Genomic DNA, 19,959 nt, shown 5'->3' on the forward strand with positions numbered 1-19,959 from the left:
GAACCCGCTCACCAATGCAGGAGACACAAGAGACTCAGGTTCAATCCCTGGGATGGGAAGATGCCCTAGAGTAGGAAATGGCAACCCACTCCAGTATTCTGGCCTGGAAAATTTCATGGACAGAGGAGCCTGGAGGGCTACAGTCCATGGGGTTGCAAAGAGTCGGGCACTACTGAGCACACACGCATACACGCACACAATCTGTGTTCCAGGCCCTCCCTGACTTGAGGATTTTGGAAGGAAGGAAGGCGCATGGTAAGTTTTCACATGCACTTTCTGGAGCACCGGCTTGGAAAGCAAGGAACGCAGTTGCAGTGGTGGATGGGCTTGGAGGGGCTCTGAGGCAGTAAATAGGCATTTCAGGCATCTCTGCCAGGACTCTCACCTGGCAGGGCCCCCCAGAACTGCCCCGGTCCTGAGACTCTTCCTGGGGGGGGGGGTGCAGACACCTCCCTTTCCTGCCGCTGTACCTCCTGCAGAGTCAGGCCCAGGGGCACTGTCTTTCCCATTGGCCACTCCAGGTAAGAGAGAGCGACACAGGGAGACAGAGATCCAGCCAATCAGCAGGGGCCATGATCAAGGAATGATGGTCAGGAGAGAAAGAGGAGGGGGACCAAGCAGACGGTGGCAAAATCTTTATATAAGCAATTCTCGGGTACTCATATGTCTGCATCTTTACAGTCAGCCAATATCCTGCCACTGTCGCCAGAGCCTTCTCATTCTCAGCACACGCCAGCTGCCCTGGCTGTGTATCCTGAACCTTCTAGAGTCTTCTACAACTGCTCCATCCCCCTTCTTTCCTTTTAAGGTTAGGTTGATGCTCATTTAGAAAAATAAATGTATTTACTGTATCGTAATATTAAAGGACCATTTGAAAAAATGCACACACTAGACCCCTCTCCCCCCACGCTCATGCTTCAATACACCTGATTCCATTTCCTCACTCCCTCTGAGCTGCAGTCTTAGCTGTGTGTGGAACTGATGGGTGGTGATTCCTGTGGAAGCACTGGGTTGAATGAGAGAGCTTGGCCTACAGGTCTGGGGACAGGCAGGGGAGACAGCAAGACTGATGCTGTGAGCCTCCGCCTGGCCTAGGAGGCAGGACTGAGTCTGTGAAATCAGGGCTTAGAGGAGAGGCGGTGGGGCCTTGGTGCCAAAGGGAAGCAGAGAGGAGCAGAGGGCTGTGCCAGCATGTGGTGGCCCCCTGGTGTCCCCAGGAAGGTGGCCTTCTCACTGCGCAGTAGCAGAGAGTTGCCCTTTGCCTGGGCTGGTGCACACTGCGGTTCCTACCTACCACAGTCACCTACCACAGTGACTTTCAGCAGTGACGGAGTTTCTTGCACGTCCTGCTGCAGCAGGTGGCAGGGTCCTGCAGTCGGGCAAGCTGAGTTTGGAGCCATCAGATCTGGCTTGGAAGCTGGGATCTACATGACCATCTGATGCCAGCACAGCTCAGTGGAGGAACAGTCAGGTGGGCACTGCAATTTTTGTTCTGTTTCTTTTAACAAAGCTTCATAAACCCACTTCCATGTTTTATGCATTGTCTGCCTTTGCGGTTTACAATATTTTCATGGTTTACAATATCCTAGGAGTAGATGGCTGACAATTGATATCACCATTCTCCTCTCTTAGGCTACACTGATTGTTAGTAGTTTTTCCTCTCTTGTGAAGATATAGCAATTGTCATATCTTTACATTATAGATGCATAGCTGCTGGAGCAGGGTGCGTGAGGGGTGGAGGGCAGGGACCATATGTGCTGTCCTGCCCACATCCACATTTCTCTGGACAAGAGCCCTCTAAGCAGGTGGTCTAGAGCCAAGTGACTCCAGGCAATTCTACCAAGAGGGCTCAGAGCAACTAAGGGTAGTGAAGGCTGACTTAATACTTTACAACTCACTCTGCTGAAGTATCTGCAGCGCTGTGCAGGGGTGGTCGGGGCAGGACATTCCAGGTGAGGGCAGAGAATCAGGCTTGTGGGGACTAGAGGCCAAATGAACACAAGCGAGATTTTCCCAGGTGGGTGGGTTCCAGGGTTCAGGGGGGTCTCACAACCCTGGATTCCCATTCAGCTATACATACAATCTACCCAATAAGGGAGAAAACTGCCCACATCTGGCTTCATTGCAGATGCTCAGTAAATGAATGAATGAGTGAACGGACGAGATGGGAACAACTTTTGTAACTCACACAGTCTTAGTCCCACCCTTAGGAAATTTGAATATTCCCTCCCAGACCCTGACTCCCTGCAGAAGGAAGCGGTGTGCATCCACGGCCCGGTGGAGCCTGTCTCTGAGGCTCTGTCCAGAGGAGCTGACACCCTGAGCTGTAGCATCTCCCTCCTGGCAGCTGCGGCTGGGTGATCAGTGCCCAGGCACCGAGGCCTCCAGCAGACCTAGGGCTGGACCTCAACATGGAACACTGACTGCTTTCTGATCACCTGTCTTGTGCTCAGCTCCATGCTAGGGAGCTAAACAGGATATACATCCTGTCCACAGGGAGTTTACAAACCGTGACAGATGAGCCAGATGCAGGCTGCGGAGGGCACAGATATGAGCCACCGGGTCCCTCTTCAAGAAGGACTGGCAGCCCGGCTGCTAGGAGAGTGGGCTGCAGTCAGTCCTCAGCCTAGAATTACCCTGCCAGGGTGGCCTGGGTGGCCAAGCCATCCAAATGCATGGTCACCCAGCGACACCCACATCCCAGGACTGCCTGAGGTCCCAGGGGCTCTATAAAGGCATGGGACAAGCCTGAGGAGGCCAGGCGTGCTCCAGAGGACCCCCTGGGGGTGACCGAGGCTCCAACACCAGCTTTGCCTCTGCCCTGACCCCGCCCTCCCTCAGCCTCCTGCAGGGGTGGATCCCTAGGGCATCCTTGACTAGCATCCTCGCACTAAACTCTGATTCCTGGTTGGCTGGCCAGGGCCCTCAGCCTTGGAGAAACAGGGACTATAATGCTGAATATAACTCATAGACTAAATTCAGGGTTAATTCTGTCCTTTAGCCTCTGAGCACTGGAAGAACAGTGGATGTAGGGATAAATGCTCTAAGATACAACCTTGACATGCAGTTCTCCGTAGGAATTGTTATGAAAGTTTTTATTAATTAACTTGTAAAACATAAACACATATATATTACGGTTTTGCTTATTACTAGGAAGAGTTGTCTCTCTCATATTTTATGTATGATGTTGGGCTCTGGGGTCCTTGATGGACGGGAGGAGACCTAGCCTGGGGACAGTGAGAGAGTTCCTTCCTTCAGGGCTCAACCAGCCAGGAAAAAAAAATGCCAATTAAGGCAAAGCTGTCTGTAAGGAGTCATTCTAGTTGCCATGTTAACCCTATGACCTGGGGATCACAGGCTGGATACTGGCTCCCCAAGTCCTCAGGCAAGCTGAGCTCCTGTAATTGGCATCTGTTCCTTTGGGGTGCAGTGACCTCTCCGTCGTCATGTTGAACTTTTGCAGGTTTGATGAAAGGCCAATGAAGAGCCAAGCAAAGCCTGCAGTCCGTCTGCCTATCTGAGCCCCTCAGGCGAGGCCGGGGTGGGAGGAGGCGGGAACAGCTGCCCCCATGAGAACATGTAGGAGACAGTGGGTGGCATATACCTCATCAGAAGCCGAAAGCACCTGCTGAAATCGACTGCACCAGAGTCCCCAGAGCCAAGCAAAACGCAGCCCATCACCCTTAAGAACCAGAGTGTCTGCCTGCTAATTTCCTTTTGCAGATGCTTTTACTAACTTGCATGTGTGTGTGCTAAGTCGCTTCAGTCACGTCTGACTCTTTGCAACTCTACGGACTGCAGCCCGCCAGGCTCCTCTGTCCCTGGGGATTCTCCAGGCAAGAATACTGGAGTAGGTTGCCATGCCCTCTCCAGTTGCTACTAACTTATCGTTTATTTCATTATTGATCACATGAATCATTACTATAGACAGCCTGCTGGGGGATGGGAGAGTCTGCATGCCCACCCCTGTGGATCTGGCCAACACAACCAGCTACAGGAATCCTGACTGTGTGAGGATCACAAGGGTCTTTGGGGCACACAGATGCAGGGGTTTGGGGGTGTTGGCTGGCTGGCCCAGGAACCTTGGGATTAAGGTTGGGGCACCCACCCTCACTAGCTGAGACGGTGGGAATCCTCACATTTTTAGTTTGGTATCTATAACATGCTCTCTGAGCCAGCCCAGGAGCAGCTTAACTTTGACAGGGGCACCCGTGACTTAGATGATGGAAAAACAATGACATCTTTTGGGAAATCGACAGGAAGGGTTTTAACATTAGTCGGGGAGAAAGCCCCTTACCAACATCTACCTTCCCAGCCCCTGTGCTCCAATAAAAACAAGTGGCCAATATAGGGACAACCAGAAGGAAACGTAGGGCCAAGACAAGGCAGGAGTGGTGGCTGCTGACTTAAGCGTTCAGCTTTCCATGGTGGTGGCAGGAGAAATACCTGGTCACGGGCACCACCAGGAAAAGCAGAGGCTCTTGGCAGGGCTGGGCAGGGGTGTCAGGGCCCAGAAACTTGCCCTGTGGGAGGGCTGAGTTGAAACTATTTTCAAAATTATGGCTACTATGGGCCAGAAAAAACAAGAGAGTTCCAGAAAAACATCTATTTCTGCTTTATTGACTATGCCAAAGCTTTTGACTGTGTGGATCACAATAAACTGTGGAAAATTCTGAAAGAGATGGGAATACCAGACCACCTGACCTGCCTCTTGAGAAACCTGTATGCAGGTCAGGAAGCAACAGTTAGAACTGGACATGGAACAACAGACTGGTTCCAAATAGGAAAAGGAGTACATCAAGGCTGTATATTGTCACCCTGCTTATTTAACTTCTATGCAGAGTACATCATGAGAAATGCTGGGCTGGAAGAAGCACAAGCTGGAATCAAGATTGCCGGGAGAAATATCAATCACCTCAGATATGCAGATGACCACCCTTATGGCAGAAAGTGAAGAGGAGCTAAAAAGCCTCTCGATGAAAGTGAAAGAGGAGAGTAAAAACGTTGGCTTAAAGCTCAACATTCAGAAAACGAAGATCATGGCATCTGGTCCCATCACTTCACGGGAAATAGATGGGGAAACAGTGGAAAGAGTGTCAGATTTTATTTTTTGGGGCTCCAAAATCACCGCAGATGGTGACTGCAGCCATGAAATTAAAAGATGCTTACTCCTTGGAAGCAAAGTTATGACCAACCTAGATAGCATGTTGAAAAGCAGAGACATTACTTTGCCAACAAAGGTCTGTCTAGTAAACGTTATGGTTTTTCCAGTGGTCATGTATGGATGTGAGAGTTGGACTGTGAAGAAGGCTGAGCGCCGAAGAATTGATGCTTTTGAACTGTGGTGTTGGAGAAGACTCTTGAGAGTCCCTTGGACTGCAAGGAGATCCAACCAGTCTATTCTAAAGGAGATCAACCCTGGGATTTCTTTGGTAGGAATGACGCTAAAGGTGAAACTCCAGTACTTAGGCCACCTCATGCGAAGAGTTGACTCATTGGAAAAGACTCTGATGCTGGGAGGGATTAGGGGCAGGAGGAGAAGGGGACGACAGAGGATGAGACGGCTGGATAGCATCACGGACTCGATGGATGTGAGTCTGAGTGAACTCCGGGAGTTGGTGATGGACAGGGAGGCCTGGTGTGCTGCGATTCATGGGGTCACAAAGAGTTGGACATGATTGAGCGACTGAACTGACTAACTATGGGCCAGAAATGGTGCATAATTAAGCTTTTTGATTCATTCATCAGCTCAGAAGGCAGCTGTAAACTTCCCACTGTACAGATGAGTAACCCGAGGCTCAGAGATTCCATGAAGTCCGCAGTGACCTGGCTGAAGAGTGGGTGAGCTGAGACTGGACCTCAGGTCGAAGTGAGTCTCACCCCGCTGGTGCCTCCTGCTGTGGAAGCCATGGAAGAGATCTCACTCCTGAATGGGACTCTGGGTGAGACAGTGTCCCAGGGAGCAAGGCTGGCCAGCCCTGAACGGCATGTCTTCTCTTGTCTACCTTGCAGACATCCCTGAGTCACTGACCGCCAGTCACCTTGCTGGGAAGCTCCCTTGGTCATACGAGTATGGACAGACCTCTGTGCCGAGGACATCACCACTCAAAGCAACTTGTTTCTCGATTTTTCCATCCTGGGACTCAGATCACAGAAGGCTGGGGAAGCGAGACGGAGGGTGCTGGCCATAATGACCCAAGGACTGTGAGGAGCTGTCAAGCACTATGTGTGGCCTTGGGGGTAGCCTGTGAGTGCTCAGTCAAGTCCAGCTCTTTGCGACCCACCAGGCTCCTCTGTCCATGGGGTTTTCCAGGCAAGAATCCTGGAGTGTGTTGCTATTTGCTGCTGCAGGGGATCTTCCCAACCCAGAGATCGAGGCCATGTCCCCTGCAGATGTCCCTCTATCATGGTGGTGCCTTCTAAGAACGTGTGACGTGGCGAACCCGTCCCCTAGTGTGTCTCGGGCAAGCGATTCCAGCAGGGCCTGCTGAGAGCTGGGCCTGGTGCGCCAGCTCAGGGCCACGGCTGGAGCAGCGGGTGTTCTGGGGAGCTGTGCACGTGTGGCTGGGCCGTTCTTCGGTGAGAGCACCACTTTTGTAACATTTGACCTCTTCAAAGGATGGCATTTAAAAACTTTATACACTGATGTCTCCTATTTCCTTTATTGCTTCTCATGTTGACCCTCCCCTATTATTACTTGCTCTGGATTTTATACCTGGTAATAATGATGGTGAATAACACATTCAATTGTAATTCTTCACTTTCATTAGTAAACTGACTTAGTCTAAGAGCAGGCCAGGATTTTGTCATAGACGGGTCTTAATAAATATACCAACATAACTGTATCTTTAATCTACCCACCCACCAGGGACTTGAAGACGGCCCCCTCTGTCCCCTATCAGAGCAGGTCTCAGAGCCCAGCCCTGCCCGGCGTGATCAGTGGATTTTTATTCAAGACACCTAAAACTGATTATGGACTAACCCTCCACTGCTTTCCACAGGGGGCTCCTCAGTTTATTGTTAAAATTTCAGACAGTTCCAGCCCCACAGTAGATCTTGGCCAAAGGGATGTCCCCGTCTGGCTTCATGTCACCTGGGATGCGTGCTGGGAAGAGTCTTGGCATGGCATCAGAGTCTGTCCTGTCCAGCCGGTTAAGGCCAGCACCTAGAGGGGCAGGCACTGAGGGGTGCTTTCATTCTGTCCTCACAGTAACCCTGTGAGTTTCCATCCCCATCTTACAAATGGGGCAACCACAGCGCGGAGATGTTATGTGACTCGTACAATGCCACAGAGCCTGTGAATGAGAGCCAGGACTTGAGCCAGGCCCTCCCCTGCTGCAGAGCCTGGGAGGCTGTGCCATCACTCCAGGCTCAGAGCCGCCCCAAGAAGCCTCCCCTGAGCCCTCTGCCTCTCATCCCTTGCTCTGACTCTGAACAGACCATCTCCCCAGACAAATCAGCAGAGACTCTGACTTTTATAGACTTGTTTCATTGTCAAGTTCTGGTCTTAACCGGGTACACAGATGATAATCTTGGGAGCGCAGGGGTCAGAGAGCTGCATCTGTGTCCTCTCTGGGGCCAGCACAGGGCCTGGCACATGGTAAGGGCCACCTCTCTCTGCACTGATGAGGCATCACTTGCCATGGCCTCACTGGCCGCGCTCAAGGCCCCATCCGTCCTCTCCCGGGTCCCCCGAGAGGAGGCTCACTGGGCCTGGCCTTTCATCCCAGCGTGGGCCCCGGGTTGGCTGACGCTCAGCCCCTCTCCTCTGCCTGGTCTGCAAAGAGTTCACCACCATGTTATTGGAAAGGCTTCCAAGAGCTTGAGGCCAGGTTCACTCAGAGGGTGCACCACGGGAGGGAGGCGGGCGGGAGGGAACCGGTAGGGAAGCGCCTCTCAGAGGGGAGCCCCAGAGAGGAGGCAGGGAGGAGGGGGCAGAGGCCCCACAGCTGGGTGTGCACCAGGCCAGCCAGGGGCCCACCGCCCAGGGCCCCATCCCCTGGGGCAGCCCCTATGCTCCATCCTTGGCTTCACTCCATTTGTTCCCCAACCTTCCTGGGGTCCAGCGTCACCTTGAAGAAACCCACTGGTCAGGAGGAAATTGTTCCCCCTGCCCAAACATTGACCTGTGGTCTTGTTTAGTCCAGCCTGTCCTTTAAGAAGTCCCTGGTTCTCCCTGCCCTGCACTCCAACTGCCAGCCTTCCCCAGGATGCCCTAATTCTGGTCATTCTCACCCCAAACCCCCACCACCCCAGGGCCAAGTCTGTGCCCAGGCTGCACAAGCAGGTATGATGTCGCTTAATCAAGGTAGTCCTATGAGGTCCCCATTCCCACACTCTGCCCAGAGGTACTGTGCTTTATCCTCACACCTGAATTCCCCCCCACCCCCCACCAGGAGAAATGTCCTCTTTCTAAGAAGTGTCCTCTTTCTAAGACAGACAGCCCACAAAGCGGGTAACACAGTAGCCAGCACCTTGTATACCTTGGTGTGAATTAGTGTCAAAGATTGACTTTCTCCTAACAACCGGGTCAGATCATCAGAAAGAGAGGACAGAGTGGAAGTCCTGAAGGAGTGCCAGGAGGCTGGGCGGGTGGGGTGGTTCCAGAGCACAGAGTGACTTCTGAATGGACAGGCTCCATGCTGGGGGAGGAATTTGAACAGTGGAAGAAGAGCACGTCAGAACCAGGAAAAGAAGCTTTGCGGCCCTGCACAAGTATCGCTAAAAGGGAGTGATGAAATACTAGGGGCTGAACACACACTCAGGGGGTCTTCATGGCTTCCCAGTGCCTCTGTCACCTGGTGAGAACCCCAAAGCGTAGGCAGTCCATACTCTTAGAGTGGGATGTTCACCAAAGATACACACAGACCCAACACGTCCCCCCAAACACACACACACACAATCCAAAAGAAGATACAGCAATGTCCAGAAAACTGCCTCAAACATATTCCCTTCTAGCTAGGCTGCCAACAGAGGAGGCCCCACAGAGCAGTGGAAGGCGGATCAAGCCTGTTTCCTTTTATTGAAAGTTCTATCCTTCTAGAATTTCTCCTTCTCTGCAGGTCCAGGCCAGGGAGACATTCATCCTCATTCAAATGAACCTTCATGGTTCTTCCTTCATTTGGGGGTTGGTGCAGAAATAATTCTCTCAAGCCATTCCAGACCAGTGGCTCTCATGTCACCCAGCGTGCCTGTGTCTTCACCAGGAAGACTGGGCCGGCGCGGACTCCGGGCCTCACCTGGCCTTTCTGCTCAGGAGGCAGATCCATGACTGTCTCCCCTGCTCCGCCCTGCTCCCCCACCCTCCAACAGCTTTAATAAACACCGATTACTTCAGTCCCTCCGGCACAGCTGTCTGTGAGTTGTCCAGTCAGGGGTGTTGGGGTGGGTGCCAAGGGCTGGATCTCCAAATAAACCAGCCCTCCCTTCCCCTCCTCCGCCGCCTCTCCGGAGCGGGTGGATGTTGAGGAGGAGGGCACGTCTCTGGCTGAGACCAGGGGTGACAGAAGCACTTTTCTGAGCCGCCTGCTGAGGGTGGAGCCCCAGTGGGGGAGGGTGGGAGAGCAGAGCTCGAAAACAGGGTGAGAGGTGAGGCCGCCTCCTCATGTGTCATGAATCCAGGCCTCTCTAAAGCCCTCCAATCCAAATCAAGGAGCCCTGAAATGGCACCTCTAGGGGCTAGCCTTAGGCTGCCTCTCTGGTTAAAACATGCTGGCGCGCTTTATTCGAGGATAGAAACAGAGTGTTAGGCAACTTGTCATCTATAGGAAGTGTGTGGGAAATGGCCTAATGGATCAATGAAGGAAAAATGACTGACACTCTGGGCCATTATTAGAAACAGCAGTAGAAGAAGGGGAGGAAAGCTCTGGGGGTTTCAAGGGAGGTGGGTAGGGAGGCCACCAAGGGGGCTGGGAGAAGAAAGGGCTGCCAAGCCAAATTCCACCCCATCACTGTTGTGCACACAGCCAGCCAGGCAGTGCAGGCCCTCGAAGAGCACGACTCCCTTATCAAGTAACTGCCACTTGCAGCTAAATCTTCCTCCAAGAAGTTGTGATGATTCTCCTCAGAAAATGCGAGTACAGAGAACACTCGGAATTGTCATAACTGAACTTCAGAAACCATCCACTCAAGGGCTCCCTCTCTGCAGTTTTTTTTATTTTCAGCAGCAGAAACCCCCTTGTACAAATAAAATGTCATGCAAAAACAGACGCGCCCTGAACTGTTCTGCTTGAATTAGCTCTATGAATCCCCTTGGAGATACCTGTCTAATCCAACTCCTTGTTTCAAGCAGGGAAACTAAGGCCCAGAGAGGTCAACCTGTGTTCTCAGGCTCCATCACAACCACCTCCAAGTACCTGGTCCCCTCCGCTGAGCATCTACTTCAGTACCTCTTGGGTGGGGTCCTGGCTCGTATAATCTAAAAGGTTCACAAAGTGACAGGCGTCAGGTTTAGGCACTGCTGGATTAAGCACTCATTTGCAGGTGAAGAGTAAATTCGTAGCAAGATCTGATCCCAGCTGCCTGACAACGATTTCCAAGAAGTTATGGAATTAATTTCTGGTGCTGGGTTTTGTTTTGAACTTGATGACAGCGACTCTAGCATGTTCTGGTAAAAGGGTAGTTTTTTTGGTAATCTTTGGCAGTCTTTCAAACTAGGTGAGCCCCACTGTACCACTTGGCTCACATTTATCTCTGTCAAGAGTGTAACTCCAGTCAGTCCCATAGGTATGACAATGGGGGAAATCACGGAGCTGAAATATCAGTGATAAATAGAGCGCTCAGCCACACCAAGCGGTTTTGGATGAATCAATGGATTCCGCTGGCAGCTGGGGCCCAAACAAGAACGGGATGAAGAGGCCTTGAGTTGCCACCTGGTTAAGATGTTAGCTCTCTAACAGTTTTATTTGTGGTCCCAAAGGGGTCATTTAATGCAATAAAAAGGTCAGGATCTTAGTTGAGCCTCCACCAAAGCCCTGCACATTGGACAGCTTGTCCAATGGATGTCACACTCACTTCTGTTCAGGCCAGTTTCCTCCTTTTCCTGGGCCTACCTTTCCATCAGCAGCTGCATCTGGATAAAGTGGAGCTGAGGGAGTGGGCCCCACTGCCGCCTCTCTGGAGCATTCCTTGGGGAAACAACCCCTGCGTCCCCCACGGGACCCTTCCCTGTCCCATAGAAAGTGAGAGTGAAAACCCGGTGAGAGGTCTGCGACGTGCAGGGGAAACACCAGGCTGGGAAGGATGATCAAGAAGCTGAGATAAACGGATCTCACTATAGGTATGGCAAGCAAACGTGACCATGGATTCCAGAATATTTCCTGGCTGCTGCCTCCTTGAACACATAAGCCCCTAGAAAACAGGATGGCTACAATTTAAAAAGCAGATACTATCAATTAATGCTGTCAAAGACATCAAGAGCCTGGAATTCTTACACACTGCCGATGGGAATGTAAAATGGTACAGCCACTGTGAAAAACAGTCTGGTGGTTTCCCAAAAGAGTTACCATCTGACCCAGGAATTTCACTCCCAGGTATATATCCAAGAGAAAATGCTAACCTATGGCCACACACAAGCTTGCACACAAATGTTCACAGTATTACTGACAAGAGCCAAACATGGAAACAACCCAGCTATCCATCAAGGGATGACTGAATTTTTAAAATGTGATATATCCATACAAGGAACATTACTCAGAAATAAAAGGAAATAAAATAGTGATGCATATTATAGTACGGTTGAACCTTAAAACAATATGTGAAGCGAAAGATGTCAGTCACAAAAGGCCACGTGTTCTATGATTCCACTGATATGAAATGTCCAGAACAGGCAAATATATTTAGAGACAGAGAGCAGATGACTGGTGACCTAGAACTGGGGAGTCAGGGTGAAATGGAGAGTGACTTCTACTGGTTATGGGATTCTTTTCAGTTGCGATGAAACTATTCTAAAATTGACAGTGGTGAGGGTAGCACCGCTTTGTAAATATACTAAAAACCATTAACTCGTACATTCTAAATGGGTGACCTGTATGGTATGTGAGTTACATCTCAATAAAGTTGCTACGAAACAGGAAAACCAACCTTAGAAAAGTCCCTGTTGTTAAGGTTTTGCCGACTAGAGGCATCCTCTGCTAGACTTCCCTAGGGCTTAAAAGAGGGCAGGTATCAAGAGGAATTGGGGTCACTGTCCCCTCTTGCTTTTACCAGGAGCTTCACAAAATCAACGAATCAACCCATTAGCTCCAGAAACAACAGAACTATCAGCGAGAATCCACAGCCGAAAAAGCAAGAGCTGCGAGTGTACATACGTGCACATGTGTGTGTGCAGGCAAGGCAGAATTCTCCCAAAGGCCAAGTTCAGTTCCATGACATTATTTGGGAAGGTCACATATACATTTGCTTCTGCTTTGTATCTCATTTGAAAATGCCGACACTGACCATATACTCTATTATTAGGCAATTTTTTCCAGTGTGGTGTCTCGGTGTTGCTCTACACAATTTGTTTGGAAGATAAACTCACTTTTTGAGTGATGAAGAACATCCCACCCCGGGGTTCTGGCCTAGGAAGGGCAGACTTCTGTTGTGCCAACTTTCCCATCCTGCACCTCATGTGACCCGAGCCAGGCCACCCTTGGGAAAGAACTCTTACCCCGAGGGAAGCTTCCTTCTTTCTGGCTCGCTGGCCTCTTGCAGGTGGAGGGGAGCTGGGGGACGAGGAGAGGGAAGGAGGCCCACTCTGGCTGGTCCCCTTCCAAGCAAAGGCCCCGGAGGAGGGGGCCTCCCAAAGGGAACAGAAGGGAGTGAGACAGGAGAGCACATGCTCTGCTTTTTCTAAACATGGGCTCAAAATGGATAGAGGAAAAATTAAATTACTCTGCAACTCTGAAAGCCATCCACTGAAAATAAACCCTCCCTTCAAAGAAATTACTCATCTCACCCCATGGTGGTATCTCAGGGTCTCTCAGTATTCAAATGCATTAAGCAACGACATACACAATGTATAATACAAATGGCTTGTGTCAAAACTCCACTTTCCAAGTTATTATCATCAATTGTTTTTTTTTTTTTTTGCTAAGTCATGAGAAGTCCAGCGACTTAAAAATCCAAACAAAAACTAACCAGAACACGCGTGCAAAGATGGAAAAACATCCTTCGTGAAGTTACTATGAAGCAAGCAGCTTCAGAAGGGAAAAAACACAATCTCTGACTAATATGAAGGAGACTCCAAATTGCTCTTGGCAACAATCTCTCAACCCTAGATTCCCCTCCCTCTATTCATCTCCACAGTTCCCAGCCAAAGGAAAATAAACTGAACAGCTCTCTCCCTGGCCCAACCTGTAGGGCTGCACGGCTGAGCAAGCGCTGAGCAAACAGACATCCCCATGCAATTATCCACCTGTGCAATCGTGGTAAACACGGGACAGCCAGGCAGGGACTCGCTGCTCTGACCGGGCCGATCATCTCAATATTGGGAGAAAAATGCCTTTATTCTGGCGCCCCGACATCAAAACGAGCATAATGTGATCTTGTGACCTCAAACCCAAGAGATTTTCTTTTTTTAAAAAAAAAGGAAGAGGAAAACCATCCTCCCTGGAAGAGTGGGTATCTATTCCGAAGAAGGAAGGCCCCAGAGCATCCCTCAGCGTGACTTAACTTCGAGACAAGATTTATCAGTTCACCTTCCTCACAAAAGTGAGAGTTAACTCTCGAGGTGGTTCTCTTACACCTATTACACCATTCAAGATGGAAGGAGAAGTTAACAGGCCAAATGTCCTGGAATATTTATGGCCGTTGTGTCTCTCAAAGGTTCATCTGACAACCATTTTTTTAGGGCAGATATGTCAGGTCAGCGGAAACGGACAGGACAGGAGCATAGGGAAATGGCACTGTGAGTGGAGATATAGCGGAGAGATCATGAGCTTTTCAGGTGAGTCCTGGAACACCCTGGCAGGCGGGTGTGAGCCGCTCTGAAAGCTCTGCACAGTCCAGAGACCTGGGTTCTAGTGTTGGTTTCGCTACCAAGTGCTGTGAACATGGACAAGCTTCCCCAGTGGTAGGAGGCGGGGACTGCTGCTCCTGCTGCAACTCGGAGAGGATGGCAAGTGCCATCCCAGCCACTGAGGAACGAGGTTGAGGGTGGCAGGATGATGCTCTGGGGTGGCTCTCTGCCTGGCTGGCACGGATGCACAGAGGTGCCAGTCCTCCTGGAGGCTGCATGGGGCTCTTGTCATCTCCAGCTGGGATGCGCCAAAACTAAAGTCTCATCGCAGAAGCCATGATGATAAACCAATAATCTGAATGGCAGGGTCTCAATCAGCTTCATGGGCACTCTATGTATGCTATGACGTCTCTTGGAGCCAAGAGCTAGTCCTCATGACTGACACCTGGGGACACTCATCATTCCAGCCGCTCACCCCTCTCCTTCCCCCAGGCCTCCTGCTGCTTCTCCTTCTTCATGGCCATGCTTCTGGAGCACCTCCCCACATACCGTCTCACTTCATTCACTCAGTACTCACCGCCCGCTCTCCTCTCCCAGCGCCTGACCCTGCCGTGTACACATCACAGAAGGATGTACTATTATAAATACTATTCGCATTGACAGAGGCCAGAGACCAGGTCAGATTCCCGTCACGACACTTAGCATGGTGCTTGGAATCACACGGTAGACAATATCAGTTCAGTTTAGTTGCTCAGTTGTGTCTGGCTCTTTGTGGCCCCATGGATTGCAGCACGCCAGGCTTCCCTAACAGTTGCTCAATAAATGACCGACTGATTGAATGGAAAGAAACTCAGGTTCAAGAAGGTGAACAACGGATGTAACACATACTGCTGCTGCTGCTGCTAAGTCACGTCAGTTGTGTCCGACTCTGTGAAACCCATAGACGGCAGCCCACCAGGCTCCGCCGTCCCTGGGATTCTCCAGGCAAGAACACTGGAGTGGGTTGCCATTTCCTTCTCCAATGCATGAAAGTGATAAGTCAAAGTGAAGTCGCTCAGTCGTGTCTGACTCTTAGCGACCCCATGGACTGCAGCCTACCAGGCTCCTCTGTCCATGGGATTTTCCAGGCAAGAGTGCTGGAGTAGGGGTGCCATCGCATGCATACTACTTTTGTACAATTATGCCAGAATGATGTGGAGTCCTGTCTCCTCAACTAAAACTCAACATTCTAAAAGATGGGTGGTCGAAGGGGTAGCTTGGATTCCTGGCCCTGTCACTAGGTAGCTGGGTGGCTGACTTAACCCTTCTGAGCTTCAGTTTCCTCACCTGCCAAGTGGAGCTAATGTTTCCTATCTGATGGGTTGTGCAGGTTAGAGGAGATGACGTATGCCAAGCACAGGACCTGGTACATGGGAGATGGTCTCTGAATGTCCCCTCCCTCTCCTCCCTGCCGGGAACCTCTCTGGCTTATCTCCCAGTCTTGACTCAGCAGGATGAGCCTCAGGTTCTACAACCTCCAGGCCTGTGCTCTTTCTGTCTCCCTCCCTTGGGGTCCTGCCCCAGTGCCTCCTCTTAGCTGAAGCCTTTGGTGACCTCTCTGGCTCTCTTTGGTGACCTCTCTTCTCATATCCCACACTGGCTCTCCCTGCGGTCTCTCCAGGTCACCCTGCTTGCGCCCTAGGTTTTGCTTATTCTGTGCAAGCTTCATTCATCAGTACTGGACGACCCTTGGTGGCGGCTCAGGCTGGAGTTCTTTCCACATCTCCCAGCAGGTCCTTTGAGGTGTTTGGTGGAACCCTAGTCTATCCATTTTGTGAAGTTCTGGAACCCACACTGGAGGCCTCTGGGCCTAGGTGGCACTAGCGTCCAGTGGTTCTGTGTAAGGAGTGAGGGACTCACCTGGCCCCCAGGGCTTCCAGTCCTTTCCCCGTGAAAAGGGGGTGATGAGAGCCGTGGGGGCTGTCCTTGGGTGGTAGTTTGGGAGAGCTTAGGAAATGGTTCCAAACACCAGGCCCAGACGACAGAGCACAGGCTGACTCAGTCATCTTTTAGGAGGGCAGATTTCTTTTCCCTTTCAGCCCAGGTTGGGCCTTAAGGGGAGAGGGTGGCACCCAGCTACTTTCTCTTCCTGGGGATCTAACCAGAGGAGGTTCTAATCCTCAAGACTTAAAACCGGGTGAAGGAGCGGAGCTGAAACTTGAACCTGGCAGGGCCTTCGCCCTTCCTCTCCCTCCCCTTCCACACAATCTTCCATGACTCTGGAGAAAAGCTGCCTGATTGTTTCAACCACTTCCTTTACATTTTCATACTTCTGCATTTGGAGGGCTTTGGAAGGGGTACGCCCCCAGTCGGCCAATGAACGGCGGCGACGGGGCTGCCTCCTGTACCCGGAGAGCCCAGTACCCGGGTTAAGAAAGACGGCAGAGGCCCCCAGCCAGGACAGCAGAGGCCAGAAACCAGGACGACCAGACCCGACGACCCTCGGAGCCCTCACTACAGACACGAAAACTGCACCGTGCTGGGCTGTGTAGCGGGGTGCGCGCTCTTTCCAGAGTCCCTCCCAGGCCAGCCCGTGGCCGCTGCAGGGAACCGGGCGCTCAGGAGGGCGCAACGGGGGTCAGACCGCCTCGCGAGCGAGCTCCGGGATGTCCCGGCTGAGCTCTGCGCCCACCGACGCCCACCGGCCCTGTTCTGCTTGCGATTCAGCCCAGGGACCGCGGCTGGACTCCCTCCGGCTTGCGCAGCGACTTGTGCCAATTCCCTCTTTCATTCCTGCCCCTGTCCTAACTTCTGCCAGGAGTTGCCTTGGCTTCCACACCACCCCGACCCCCAACCAAGTTTTGCATCTGATATTGGAAGGAGGCAAGCTTTTTTTTTTTTTGCGGGGGGTGGGGCGGGTGAGGAGCAAGGTATTGAAACTAACAGTGTTCATCGGCCACTACCTTCCTGAGTGCCGCTCGCACTCCGCTGTCTCCTTTCGGCCACCCCAGAACCTGCCGCGAGGGCGGCGGGCGCGGGGAACGAGAGCAGAGTTGCTGCACCCCGAGTCCCCGGTTCTTTCCTGCGTTTCGCCGCGCGCCCCTGCATAAGCGCGGGGCCCCAGCACGCTCGGTTCCAGCCCCAGGGCGGCTCTGAAACTCCTCTCATTCGCCGCCACCCAACCCGCGCGAGCGCCGGTCGGAGCCGCCACCGGGGCCAGGGGTCCCCGCGATGGAGCGAGAACACCCGCAGCGCCCGAAGAGAGGACGCAGCCGCCCGGCGCCCTAGGGGCCTCCCCCGACCCCAGTCCCCACCCTTCCCCACCCAGGGCCGCCTGCCCAGAGCCCCGAGCCCAACCCAAGCCCGCTTCGGTCCGGTCCAGTCCGGTCCCAAGGCCGCCGCAAACCCACCTGGCCGCCCCGGGGACGCCGCTCGTGCCCGGGTCGTGTCCTGAGCGCCGCCAGGGTCCCGGGCTGGGAATCCACGCGGCAGCGCAGCTCAGGGGAGCCTGCCGCAGCCGGCGGGAGGTTGTCATTGATTCGTGCAGGGCGAGTTAAGCCATTCCAGGAGTGGTTTTGAGAGAGCACTCCCACCCCTCCCTCCAACCAGAAGTATTTGGCAGGCAGCCCCTTTTCGTCCACCTGTACTGTTGAGCGCCGACCGGGACCAATTTCACCAGTCGCGTTTTACACCTCACTTTCTGATATGCAAAGTAAGCCCTTTGCTCAAAGGGAATGCAGAAATGAAAGCAGGGTGATGGAGGAGGAGGAGGCAGTTTCCCCCGCCCCCCACTTTCCTCCTGAGTCTCACCATTTGTTTATTTTTTTTCTCTAATATTTCGCAAAATGCCTTACCATTTATCTCAAATCAGGGGCGGCTTTTCATTGTCACTGTCCCCCCCCCCCCCAATTCTGTATGTCTTTTATTTTTAGAGGCAATTTGATTCCCATTTGCCTGAAACCTGAGCCCAGTAAAATTACTGGAATTATATGTTTTCTCTTTAAAGGGTCGTGAGTGTAACTTACCAAATAAAACACTGCACAGCAAGCATTCAAGTGGCAAGTGACAAAGAGGGAGGAGCAGGAAATAGGCAGAGAACCCTCCACTGGGTTGCCCAGGGGAACCTGGCCCAGAGGGAGTCCTGAGGCCTGAGGTGGGGGTGCCTACGGCCGCTCCTCCCCAACAACAAACACAGTATCACCAGACTTGCTTTGGCTTTGCTCCTTTCTAAGACTGACTCAGAAATGCCAACCAGAGACCCAACAGTCCACATTTGGGGTGGGCCAGCCACCAATCCCAGAGAGGTGTGGCGGGGCGCCCTTGCCCAAACTGTTCCTTGAAACCACACACCACGCCCTTTTCGAAAACTGCCAGCTAGGAGGCGCCTGCTGCTGTCGGCCCTTTTCCCCAATAACTGTCCTTCATCTGGGGCGGGGGGAACCTTCATGAACTCCTTGGTACCTAGGCTAGCAGTTCTCAGAAGTAGGGGAGGAGCAGGGGGTGGGAGTGGGCGGTTGGGATCCTTCTTCCCCAGTAACCAGCTCCCCTGTGTGAGATGGAGAATCAGCAGGAAGCAAATGAGACCAAAGAGAGGCCTGGACCTCACCACCTCTGCCACCAACATGAAAGCACCCCAAAGCCAAAGGTAAACCCCAAAGGTCCATCACTCTATGAAGGCCAAGGATGGGACAGAGGGTTTGCAGCACACCAGGAAGAATGGTTCAGACTTAAATGCCTCCTCCAGCAGGTGCCCCCTGCCTGAAATCCCAGTGTTAATGATTCATCCTATTGTGGGGCACACCCAGCAGAGAGCCTGCTCCAGGCAGGCAAATTTGCTTCAGGAAGGCAGGAAGGGTCTCTCTCTGTGTAGTTTAAAACTCTACAAGGGCTGGAAGGAGTTTGTCAGATTTTCTCTGTATGGTAGGGGGTCATGGATAGCAGCCTGTTGGGGAACAGAGAGGTTTGGAAGCAGGGAGGGATGAGGAAGGCAGGGGAGGGAAGGGGAGGGTGTGCGAAGCAAGGGAATCGGGCACTGGAGGTCAGAAGGGAAGGTGCTTAATCAGGGCAGGTGGACAGTTTCCAAGACTGGATGACTCCATAGCTTTTTATCAAAAACTCCCGGAACACCCAGACCAAAGAATGAAAAGTCAAATCCCTTTGTCCACAGAGGTGCTAATGAAATACCCAATCAAGCGCAACTCCACACTCCACTCCCAGGCCCCGTGGGTGAAGGTGCCAACGCATGACCTGGATGGAGTCAGGATCAATCCAGAGGTGTTGGCTGTGTGCCCACAAGTTGAGGTTTGGTTCTGACTGCCTGGGTGGAGGTGGGGCGTCGTGGAGTGCCACCCTTGGAGCCTCAGGTCTTGTGAGGAGAGAAAGCACCGGGGCTCATTGGTGTGGGGCAGGGTCCACAGAGCACACTCCGGGATCCATTAAGGAACCAGGTCCTGCAGTCATGAAGACAGAACTCCTGGAGGGGGGAGAGGGCTCCCAGAAGTGGTTCCTCGGGCCTGGAAGTTTGTGCTGCTGTGAGCAGGGGTGGGAGTGAGGGCTAGAGGACAGGGCAGCTGGCCAGGTTTACGGGGTTCTCCCAGCGGATAAACCATCAGGCCGACAAGGGAGACCCAGTTTATGGATACAGTTTCCAGCTAAAAGGAGAGAGTACAGGGCAGAGCCTGCTTTGGAGGGAGGGAGGATTGGAGCACCTCTTTCAAACCCAGCTGGAGCTGGATGTGGGCAGAAGGGGAGGAGGCAGGAGGCTGCAGGGAGGGGTGGCGGAGAGTTGCGTGCCCAGCCCAGCCTGCCCCTAGGCGGCTCCTCCTAGCAGGGCTCTGGCCCCTGGACCTGAAGGAGTGTCTGAGTAGGCCAGTGGGTGGTGCCAGGGCTGACTGTATTGCAGCCAAGAGCCCCGGGGGAGAGCTGGCCACGGTCCAGCCCGCTGGCTGGGTACCTCGGTGGACAGTGGATGTCATTGCACCCTCCCCCTTAATCACTGTGTGTGCGTGCTAGGCTGGGACCCACCCTTTTGGAAGGGCTAT

At 52.5% G+C, this 19,959-nt stretch overlaps 1 protein-coding gene across 4 annotated transcripts in view; it reads right to left on the minus strand.

Annotated features, from left to right (window-relative positions):
• The window catches only part of ZBTB7C (zinc finger and BTB domain containing 7C), a 384,349-nt gene that overhangs the window by 92,913 nt on the left and 271,477 nt on the right, over window positions 1-19,959 (minus strand). The window contains exon 1 of one of the 4 annotated variants that reach the window (XM_018039558.1): window positions 17,944-18,156. The exons of 2 other annotated variants lie outside the window; for them this stretch is intronic. In XM_018039558.1, coding sequence (XP_017895047.1) covers window positions 17,944-17,969 — 26 coding nt within the window. In that variant the 5' untranslated portion in view covers window positions 17,970-18,156. Of the gene's footprint in view, window positions 1-17,328; window positions 17,822-17,943; window positions 18,157-19,959 lie in introns of those variants that run through there. One more of the 4 variants, XM_018039557.1, reaches the window with a different exon arrangement.

The sequence above is a fragment of the Capra hircus genome, chromosome 24 (assembly GCF_001704415.2).
Source record: "Capra hircus breed San Clemente chromosome 24, ASM170441v1, whole genome shotgun sequence".
NCBI classification, from domain to species: Eukaryota; Metazoa; Chordata; class Mammalia; order Artiodactyla; family Bovidae; genus Capra; species Capra hircus.